Source organism: Gouania willdenowi, chromosome 6 (assembly GCF_900634775.1).
Source record: "Gouania willdenowi chromosome 6, fGouWil2.1, whole genome shotgun sequence".
NCBI classification, from domain to species: Eukaryota; Metazoa; Chordata; class Actinopteri; order Blenniiformes; family Gobiesocidae; genus Gouania; species Gouania willdenowi.
Window position 1 is genome coordinate 1443416 of NC_041049.1, and position 11248 is coordinate 1454663.

The window sequence follows — 11248 nt, forward strand, 5'->3', positions numbered from 1 at the left end:
TTAAAAAAAAAAAAAAAAACAATCGAAAATAAGCATCATCATAAGCATAATCCCATCAAAATCAGCATTTATCACATCACATTTACTCACTGTATCGCTACATGAAATGACCGGTATTTTTTTTCTTCTTTTTAACTGAATCTGATTTAAAAGAGTTGAAAATTAGTTTTATTTATACTATTGTATTCCCATAATAATACCCAATTAACTAATATATATTTTTAGTAAATCTAAAATGATAGCATGTGTATTTATAGAGGTATAAGTATATATTTATTTAAATTATATTTTAATACTTTTAAGTTTTTGGATTTCAGGATTTGAACCGCACTGATTTTTACATTTTTATTTTTGTAACTTTTTTTTTTTTGCATCATTTTAAATATATTCTTAACTTCAGAAGCTGCATTAAACTGCTATTTATTCATTTATCATTTGCTTATTTACTTTTTTTTCCTTTTAGCTCCATTTGAGTATATTTATTTATTTTAATTATACATTTAATACTTTTATGTTTTAGGATTTCATCATTTGAACCGAATTGATTTTTAAAAATATTTTTATTATCTTCTATTTTTGTAAGTCTATGTTTTTGCGTAGTTCATTTTTAATTTTAGGAGCTGCATTGAACTGATATTTATTATTATATCATTATAAAAGTATATTTATTTATTTTTAAAGCAAATGTGGCACACACCTCCTGTGTTGACTGCGTGTTTCTCACGCACACGCATGCGTAGTGGGCGGGGACTCCGCGGCCCTTTAAAGCCTTTCTCCCGCCCTGGATTTTCTGTCTTCGCACGCGGAGCTGCTGCAGGTGGAGGTCCGCGAGCCACAGGTGAGTGCTGACGTCACACACGCACACTCTGGTTCACTTTAGCTTTGCGTCAATTTTTAAATCTCTCTCGTGAAGTTATAAACACAGCGTTTTATTGGCTCGCTGCGTCGCGTGACGTCACGGACAAAGTAAAAATGATGATGAAAATAATGTATTTTACATAAACTGTGATTTTTAAAATTAAGAAGTACTAATATATATATATATAGTAAATCTGGGTTTAATCAAATCCAAAGTATTTGATTATCTGAATAAACTAATTAGTGAATATTTAAAAACGAATTTCTTTTTCATTTTGCCTCAACTTTGTTCTTATAATAAACATAAATGTAGAAAATGAAGAGTATATTACGTTACACTATGATGGTAAACACTTATATTATTAGCTTTGATGTGGCATAGCGTAGCTTGTTATACAGAACAGTCTGTTAACGACAGACAGGCTTTCCTATGATTTCATTGGCTCCTGAGAGACTACGGCTCAACCTGATTGGATCAGTGGAGGAGGCCCCAGTGTGTGGTTCTCATGCTGTGGTTCACTGGTTTCTGTGAATCAGAGATGGTTTTAGAAGCTTAAGAAAGCGTGTGAGTAGTAAGATTGAAAATAAAGCAGCGTCACTAAAGGGTTAAAGAAGAAACTCCTGAAACTTTCCCGTCCTTTAGGTTCATTCTGAACACTTTAAGATTCTGTTAAACAGAGTCTGTTTTAGGAGTTAAAACGGTTTTAAAATGATGGCGTTTGATCCAGTTTTTGAGGCGAAACAGTGTGAACCAGTGTTTCTTTGGACATTTTCCATCTTTGAGATTCCACCTGAACTCTTTTCCTGTGTCTGACCGTCGTTCAACAGGAATGCAGCGACTGGTTTCAGATGAAAACGTTCAAAAAGACAAATTAAAATGAAGGAATCTGTCAAAGCGTCTCTGGTGTTTCTGGGTAAATCAGGCTGATGACATCATCGATGGTTCGTGAACTCTAAACCCGTTTTTCTCTGAACGCTTCAGTATTTTTGGTAAAGTTCCAGCTTTTGAAATTCCTGCAGAGCATTTTTTTCCTCCTTCTGAACGCACAAAACTGGAATGTGGGCGGTTTCGGCGTCGAAAGCTTCTGGTCTGGCCGCTCGTTCCGGGCGAACCGGTCGCTCTGGTGAAACGCCGCCGCTGGGTTTGGAAGGAAGTGAGTCAGAGTCTGGTGCATTTGGGACAGGAAGTGTTCTTACCTTAGTTACACACACAGGTATTCATCGCAGAGATAATAACAACTTATCTTCAAACTCTTTGTTCTTAACAACAATCACACACTACCCAAGTTTACTACAATGGATTCATTTGGTTTTAAATCATATTTTATCAATAACTTTAGAAAATTCATTTTAGACATGAACAAAAAACTACGCAATTCAACACAAAACAACCACCAAACCATCAAAAACCACTACAAAATTAGACAAAAACAAAAGAGCTAAAAAAAAACAACCAGAAAAGAACCAAAAAAAAAAAAACACTCGACACAAATCAACACAAACACAACTAAACACAAAACCACCAAAAGACAGCCAAAACTACACAATTCAACACAAAAAGACAGAAAACCACCAAGAAACAACAAAAACTACACAATTCAACACAAAACAACCAGAAAAAAACCTAAAAGTACCAAAAAAACCACTAGATAACACAAATCAAGGCTAAACAACACAACTAAACATGGACATTCGTGGTTAAACCTGCATCGCATCATAAACTCTCACAGTCTTTGTTCTGTTTCCGTAGCAACCATCTCGGTCATTTATTGGTCCGTGGAGGTGGAAATGCGACTCATTTATAGGTGGAGATTGTTGCCATGGTTACCGAGGGGCCTTCCAGCCACAGATGTAATCAGACTTTTAACGTTTAATCCGACACAGAATGAAACTAATTATCTTTAAGCCTGAACTCGTTCCAACAACGAGTTGTTTATACGTTTGTTAACATTATTTGTTGATTTTCCAGAGGCCGCCTCCCCTCCACCTCCTCAACCTCCATCTGAGCATCTACTCGCGCTAATTCAAACGTTTCCTGTTTGTTGATGTGTGAATGTTCTCAGACTCTGAATGAAGGAAAACGCAGCTGATAATCGTCCTTCTCCTCCGACTCTGGACCCTCTACCAGACGTCCAGATGTGGGCCGGCCTCTGACCGCCGCCCTCGCCGTCATGGACGTCCGTCTGCAGGGGAACCCTCAGCGCGTCTACGGAGTCAACGGAGGAGCCGCCGCTGCCACTAGGAGCTCCCACACAGCTGTGAGGACACACACACACACACACACAAGCCCTCTAGTGGCCGCAATGAGAACGACAGCAGCAACGTAGAAAGGAACCAATCAGATCTCTGATCCAGATTCTATTTAACTTCACCTTCTCTTTGTGTGAAAACTTTCATTTATTTAAAATTACGTTTCTTGCGTTTAGCATCAACGTGAAAAATGACGTGCTCTTTAACGACTGCAGCAAAAATAACTTTTGTCATCTCAACAGTTTGTGTTTACTTTAAAATGTGGCTTTTGTGTCAGTGAGTCTGTGTCGCGGCCGCTTCATATTAATTCCAAACAGCCACTTTTAACGAGATAAATACATTAACTTGGAGATGTTTTTCTGCTCTGGGAACCTCATTTAATGTAATTTTATAGGTTTCTGAACGTTTTTTGCTGTCATTTTGTGTGTTTTTGTTGACGTCTTTGTTGAGTATTTTATAGGTTTTCTTAAATTCATTACTTATGTTTTGGTCATAATTGTGTGTTTTCGGAGTCGGTGTGTTTTTGTTCTCGTTTTGTGTGTTTTTCCATTGATTTTGTGTATATTTGTTGTTCTGTGTGTTTTTGTCATGTATATTTCTGTCGTCTTGTGGTTTTTATGTGCGTCTATTTTTCCTCTGAGACTAAAAGCACAGCGAGCTCCTCTTTGCTTTTGGGAGATTAAAGTTTTGTAAAAATGATTTTAAAAAGTCTTCGTTATGGATTTGGTCGCTGATTGTGAGTTTTCTCTTTCCTCGTTGTGACAAAGTTTTCACTTTGTTGATGCAGTTTTTTTTTTCCTATTCTTAAAAAAGAAGTTTGGGCCCGGGGGCCACATACGGCCCTTGTTCTAATTTTGTCCAGTCCCCAAAATGACCAAAAAAAGTCAAAACTTTGCAGAAAAATACACAAAGATAACAAAAATACATAAATGAAAAGAAAAACGAGAGAAAAATATACAAAATAATAAAAATACACACAAAAAAGTTAAAAGGCCCCCAAACCACACAGGACATTAACAGAAACATCCAAAATTGACATAAAAATATAAACAATGTCAACAGAAACACACAATAAGTCTTTGTTACACTGTGGCCTGCGGTGATAAAAGGTGTGTGTTTTTGTTAAAGCGGTTGTTAAAGACTTTGTGTGACAGCAGTGTGGTTTCACAGCTGATGGGATCAAACCGGTCTGTCACGCAGAGAACGCCTCGCATGCCTCTGAGGTGACGCGCTCTCATGCACACCCGTCAGACTGGTCGGACCGCAGGTTTGCCACAATAGGCCTCATTCAGCCTGAAACCTGCTGGTTTCATGTGGGCGGAGCAACACTTGATTTGAGCAGAGTTTGTGCGAGAGGTTAAAACACTCCTCAGAGTGACGGCTCAAGGTCGTGACCTTGGTGACAAACCAGATAAAATACAACTGAAGGCAGAAGCTTCTCACCACCAAACACAATTTCATGATCACACAACCCTCTAAGCTCCGCCCACCCCCTCCATCAGCTCCGTCTGCAGGAGAACCTCTGTCAGACACAGGCAACAGGTGCCACAGGGTTCACATGCAAAAACTACAGCAAAATGACACAAAAATAACTGAAAAATATACATAACGAGAACAAAAAACACAAAACTCCAGTAAAAATACACAAAATGTCTTCAAAAACAAACAAAATGAAAGAAAATACACAAAATGAAAACTTAAGTTTAATTTTTCTCTATGGGAGCGCTTTTCAATCAACGGTCCGTGGGCCTGGCCCGTCCGTCTCAGGATGCCGTGGGGGTCGATTTTGACTTCAATCCAGTGATTTGTTACAAAGTTGAAAGTACCTCCTGCATTCCAGTGGGCGGAGCTATGGCCATGTAATGCTGGTGTCACAACCAATCATGTAATCTAGACATAGGAAGCTTTTATCACAAACGTGACTGTATCTGATTAACATTTAGAATAATGACCAATCAGAGCTTTAACACAGGCAACAACAAATAGGTTTGTGCATTTTTGTTGTTGTTTTGGGGTCTTTTGGAATTAATTTTGTCCGTTTTTTTTTAAATCATTATTTGTGTGTTTTTGTCATCAGTTTTCAGTGATTTAAGAACTTTGAAAATTTACCATTTACAGTGAAATACAAATTCAATGTTTTTGTGTTTTTTCCAGTCATTTTGTGTATTTGTTTTGGAGTCATTCATGTCCGCCTTGGGTTAAAAGAAATAATTGTGTGTAAAAATGTGAGAAAACTGCATTTGTTCAGTTTACATTAAAGCAGTAACTTCATCATGTTAAAAATGAGCTTAAAGACTTTTTATCTCCTCGTTAAAAACCACAAAATCATTTTTAGATTAATTAAAAAGATTTTTAAAGATGAGCCTTTTTAGTCATTAACTCTCTTTAATTAATACTCACTTCATTTGTAATTTAAACTAAGAATTCACACTTTTTTTGGCTTCAAATACAGTTTAATATGAATAATTACATTAGTATTATTTTTAGTAATTGATACAGTCTGTTGTTGACGGGTTGTTTCTTACCGTCTGAAGACACAATGAAGGGTTGAGTAACAGATCCTCTTTGTGTCGTGGGTTGCCCTGCAGGTGAGACCAGAGGAACATGGGAGGGGAGAGTGGGGTGGGGGTTTGAGTGTTTGAGTTCAGTGTGAGGAAGGCGTGTCCACGTCGGGAAGTTCAAACATGTTCTCACCTTGGACATCTTCTGTGTTTTCCAGCATGACGACACACTGCTGTTCCTGAGCCAGGAGGAGAAGGAGTGCATCCAGTTCTTCGAGAACACCATCGACTCGCTGGAGGACAGCCTGGAGGACGAAACCCAAAGGAACAACCGAGCGAGGACGCTGGAAAGCCACCGTCGTCGTCCGGTCGACACCATGGATGCCCCACCCATCTCCAGCCCGACCCACGGAGCCAACTTCACCATAACGCCCAGCCACAAAGACCAGGACATCATTGACCTGGTTCAACAAGAGCCAGACCTCGTGCAGACAAGAGATCCGGTCTTCAGCCCCATGAACCCAGGTACCCAACATAGACCTTAACACCAGGAGACCGTTACTTTCCCAGATTGTAATTCTTTGTCCAAATGCCTTTGATGGATTCAAACCCTGACCCTATGGTCACAAGTCCTTTACAAAGTCCTGTTTGAGGCTTTAGTTCACACACTCAAAGCAGATCCCAGTTATTCAATTAATGTGAGTGGAACTGGAAGAGCCGTGTTTGAGTCACGTGCACACACATGATTAAATCTCTCACCAACAACAATAGCTGCATCTAAGGGTTCCTTGGTCTGATAAAAATTAGGAGTTTTTGTTACAGATTTGGAGAGTTGGACAAAATCTTTGGATATTTTTGGCACAGTCAGCAACCATGTATATTGTAGATCAAACCGGCGACAGCCCAAATCAGGGCTTTAGAACCAGGAAAAGCAGGACAACTTGTTGCTGCTCCATTGTTGAATGTTGCTAAAGAACAAACAGAGAAGGAAGAAGTGTGTGAACACTGAACAGTGGTGGCTTTGACCCATAGACGAGAGTCTCTTCTTCAGGTTTTTGTTTCTCTGCCTAGAGAAGTCTAAACTACAGTAACTGGTTAGCTCATGGAACTGCACCAGAGGCTGTTTGGAGCAGATCAGAAGTTTCGCTCTGAACACAAACTAAGGTGATAAAATTATCAGCTGTCCTCTGCCCATTCGGAGCGAGTCCACAACTAAACCGGTCTGAACACACCCTAAGGAGGTGGTAGTCAAATAAAAGTTCTAAAGGCCTTTAGTTTTTCTAAACTCTTCCAAAATCTTTCTTGCCCTCAGATTTCCAGAGTCTGCAGCTGAACCCTGAGAGCCACTTTGAGATCAAACCAAGGCACGATCCAATGGACAGCCACCCCTCAGAGTACAACCCTCCGCTCCCCAGTGGAAGCTACGGACCCTCTGACACCCACTCCTACCATCCTCCAGGATCCATCCCCACCCCAGTCCTGATCGCCCAGAAGATCGCCGAGAACCAGGGAGGCAGTCCAACCAACATCCATCCTTCTGCCATCTTCCATCGTCTCAGCCTTGAGTCAGAACAACCGCTGACTGAGCCTCAGGCGAAACATGGACCTCCGACCGCTGCCAAGCCTTCTCGCTTCCCTGGTAATATTAGCGTGGTTCTTGGTAACAAGGAGCACCAGAGCCAGTCTCTGCCTAACGTGAACCTGGAGGAGAGGCGGGCGCAGATGCTGGCAAACCTTTCTGGTGCGTCCCACCCTCTGCAGCAGGAAAACCTTCTGCCAGCTGAAGAGCAGAGCACTGGAAACAGACCAGGTCGTAGCATTTCCTTCAAGGACCCGACACCAGACAAGTCCAGAATGGAGGCTCTTTCCAAGCTGGGCCTGAACAGGAGCCGAGCCTTGTCTGGGGAAACATCAGACATCCCTAATGGCCTCCCGTTAAGGATCCCCACAGGTGTAGAACCTGAGGGAAGTTTTTCCCCACCGTACAAGTTTCCAGAAGTTTTGTCTCCATCTCCGAGCTACGTTCATGTTGAGAGGAAACCAGAGATCCTTCGAAGTGATTCTCGCCGGAGTTACGAAGAGCGAAGCCCTCAGGTCAGTCCATCACCCACAGCGGTCTCACAAAGCAGCTACTACACATCGTCTCTGGACAACAGGACCCCTGTCCCGCCCCCTCCAGAAGTCACATCCATTGAAATCAACAGCTACGGCGGGAAATCCATTGTGGTCAACCCTTTACCGACGCCCAGGTCTGATTTTACAACAGCTCATCCACGCCCTGACCCCAGAACCATTCCGCCAACTTCATCAACCTCAGCAGAGCTCAACAGCTACAGAGTAAAATCCGAACCCATGACCCCTGTTCCCGTAACCATCAACAGGAGCGACCTTCCCGATATCCTCAGCTCCCACATCGATAAGAGCCAAACCTCGTCCTCTTTTCCCGAGCCACCACCGATCAAGGTAAACAGCTATGGAGGGAAGAGTATGACCATCCAACCAGGCACTGGGCCAACGTGCCGCCTTCCTAAAGCCCCCGTCCCGATCCCAGTGCAAAGACCTGCTCGGTTCACATACCACGCTGGAATGGCACCGCCCAAAACCGGAAGAAAAAACTCTTTGTTTCGTCCACAGTCCATCTCTGTGGAGTTTTGTGGGCGGGGGCCGATGAACGATGCCCGAAGGGCCGCGCTGAGGAAACTGGGGCTACTGAAGGAGCCTCGAACATTATAAACTGATACAACTCTCAGCTTCTGACATTCTGGTCAGAAAAACACAAAAAACTGTGCAAGTGTGCCATGCTCAACATTGTTGGGATGTGAATATGGACAGTTCTCTGTTGAGACATTATACAAAAAACAGAATCAGGTGTACAGTTTCACTATTTTAAACTTTAAAACAAGCAGGAGTAGCTAAGAGTAAACAAGACACATTACTTTAATAGACAAGAGCAGCCAAAATCTTACCAAAGAAAATCCACCAAAAAACCTCTAAAAGCCAAAAAGAAGCAATTGTCACATTCAGAGCCAACAAAAGGTCCCCAAGAACCACCAAGATCAACAACTAATGACTCCTCACCTCAAAACAAGAACCAAAAAGAGACTCAAGTACTACTGAGAACCTTTAAAAGAACTCATTAATCAAGAACCAAAGATCCGCTGAAACCATCAGCAACCGTTTAGACCTGGGGGGAGAACCGATCAAGAGCCATAAAGAACAAGTAGACGCTACAAAACTGTGAATGAATACAATAAGTTCTCTGAAAGCCAACAATGACCAATGAAATGCCTCAGAACCAGAGCCATCAGAAGCCAGAAGTAAAAACCAGAACCCCCAAGACTCCTAAAAGCTCAACAAGATACAAGTGCTACCGAAGACCTTTATCTGCGTTGTTCAATAACCGCCAAGACGCAAAAGACCCCAACACTCATCATGAACCAGTTTGTAATGAAAGTGCTGGAAGGACTGTGATGGTCGAGCACTCGCTGAGAGCTGCAGATTAGCAACAGACAACTGTAAAGATTTAGCAGATTGAGTCCTTAGAGCTGCCGTTCATGTTTATCCACATTTGTGTGTTTATCTTTAGCGTTTTTATATTTAGTGGCTTCATTCTTTTTGGTTTGTTTTCAGAACGCTGGTAAAAGTTAAATGTTGGTGAAAATATATATATATATATATATATAATATATATTACAACAAAGTTTTAAAAATGAGTTTACAATATAAAATGTATGGGCGGGGAATACGTTTAGTGTTTAAAAGCTAAAGTTTCACTTTACTAACAAAGTGAAGGCTGCTATTTTTATTTGAAAGCTTGAAAAAGGTTAAAAAAATATTCATATGTATAATTTTTTTTTAATCAATAAAGTTTTGGGCAAAAAAGTGTAGGCGGCAATGTTTTTAAAGCTTAAAAAAGTAAATATATAATCAACTTTTCTTCTTATTAGGAGGGAATAAACAACAAAAACATGTATTTGGTGCCATAGGTAAAAATGCATTAAAACAAAAAAACAATTAATTCTATTTATTTTCAGAAATGTCAATTGATCAAATCAACTTAACCAAAATAAAATATCAACAGTTTTTCCTTCACCTTTGCTAAATAAAAAGTTCCATGTTAGAGTCCTGGTCCAGGAACAGAGTGTGTGTGTGTGTGTGTGTGTTGTGAAGGGGAAGGTTTGTTGTGATTTTGTTGGTTTTATTTTTTTCTCCCTGAGCTTTGGGACAAAGAGCAGCTTCACGGAGTTGGAAAAAGAAGAAGAAAACACACATTCAGAGGTTTTTCTGAGGCTGCTGTTCAGGGAGGAGCTGAAAATGCAGGATATTTATACGTCTAAAAAAAAAAAAAAACCACAGCTTGCCACCATCCAGACTCCGCCCACTGACTCTGTGCTCCTGCTGATGTCTCCCAGGAATGTGTGCTATGTAACTGCTGCTGTGTGTGTGTGATTATGACTCCGGTCTCTGTAGTTTACCTACATTAACCCATGAAGTAAATATGGTTGAATCCATGGACTCCGGTTCTCTGTAGCTCTTCTACAGTCTTATTGAAGGATCTGATGGTGCGATTATTATAAAAAAAAAAAAAGTGTGTTTACTTTCTCCATGTTGACTTAATGTGGAAACGTTTAAAGGACGGGGAACAAAAGAGGGATTTTGAAGTGTTTGTGGTGTATTATCTCACATTGTACAGTGTGTATGTATGTGTGTATGTGATGACTTTTCCCCAGTAAACAGAAGAACGCCACGTCTGCTTTGGTTTCAATCTAACAACTGGAAATTATATATTATACAATAAAATTACATATGATTTAAATTGCTGTCTTCGGTTAATGATAAACAGACTTTAACTCCCTCTAGTGGCCACGACAAACATGACAGTAGCAATGTAGAAAAGTACTAGTTACAGGATTTCTGTATAGAACCAAAGCTTATTAAACAAACTATTTGATGAGTTTATATCATAACATTATTCCAAAACTAAAAAAAACTTAAGCTTCAAAAAACAGAACAAAAGGAAGTGCAAACCAGTTGTTAGTGGAGCTAATAAAAAATATCACAGCAGAACATAAGGAAAATTATCAAAACAGTAAGCTCAGTTTTAAACTATCAAGAAAAATAGATTTTATTTTTAAATACTTAATACAGTTGCTTTTATTTAAAAATTGCACTTTGTAGTCATTTTTTTCTTTAGTTTATTGAATTGTTTATCACAAATAATTATGACAGTAATTACACATTTTTTATTTAAAAATTGCAGTTAAATATATTGAAGTGTTTTCACAAATATTTACATTTTGCTCAAAAATCAAAACGTTTTGATGATTATCTTCAGTTTATTGAATCGTTTCATAAATAAGTCTTGAGTTTATTGAATTAAGTATTTTAAAAATATAATATAATCAATATATAATAAAGGTAATAAGTAAGTTATCTTAAATGAAATAAAACCAGAGTCCAAAGAGCTTTAGTGTACGTTTATTGGTCACGTTTCAGCACGGCTACGATAGTTTTTCTACGAGAACGGCCGAGTGTTGAAGATTCAAACCAACCAATCATCTACAGGCTCAGCCAAAGCAACAGAAACTCAGGAAGACGTCACTGCACAGAGCAAAGCACACGCCAATAACATCGTCCAC

At 39.8% G+C, this 11248-nt stretch overlaps 1 protein-coding gene across 2 annotated transcripts; it reads left to right on the top strand.

Moving 5' to 3' along the window:
- The first annotated feature begins 742 nt into the window (after positions 1-742).
- Positions 743-10356, top strand: proser2 (proline and serine rich 2). 2 transcript variants are annotated; one of them, XM_028451019.1, is made up of 4 exons: positions 743-838; positions 2922-3116; positions 5828-6134; positions 6922-10356. In XM_028451019.1, exons 2-4 carry the CDS (start codon positions 3030-3032, stop codon positions 8340-8342), a joined length of 1815 nt encoding a protein of 604 aa, XP_028306820.1. In that variant the 5' UTR covers positions 743-838; positions 2922-3029; the 3' UTR covers positions 8343-10356. The 2 variants fall into 2 exon arrangements, with proteins under 2 accessions (XP_028306820.1, XP_028306821.1); XM_028451020.1 differs by lacking the exon at positions 743-838 and adding an exon at positions 962-2012.
- The last annotated feature ends 892 nt before the right edge of the window (positions 10357-11248 follow it).

What these genes read in the sequence shown, in the direction of transcription:
- proser2 (XM_028451019.1), top strand. Translation starts at nt 3,030, where the DNA reads ATGGACGTCCGTCTGCAGGGGAACCCTCAGCGCGTCTACGGAGTCAAC. An exon ending in CTAGGAGCTCCCACACAGCT is followed by an intron (nt 3,117 to 5,827) that starts GTGAGGACACAC and finishes TGTGTTTTCCAG; the next exon opens with CATGACGACACACTGCTGTT. An exon ending in CTTCAGCCCCATGAACCCAG is followed by an intron (nt 6,135 to 6,921) that starts GTACCCAACATA and finishes TCTTGCCCTCAG; the next exon opens with ATTTCCAGAGTCTGCAGCTG.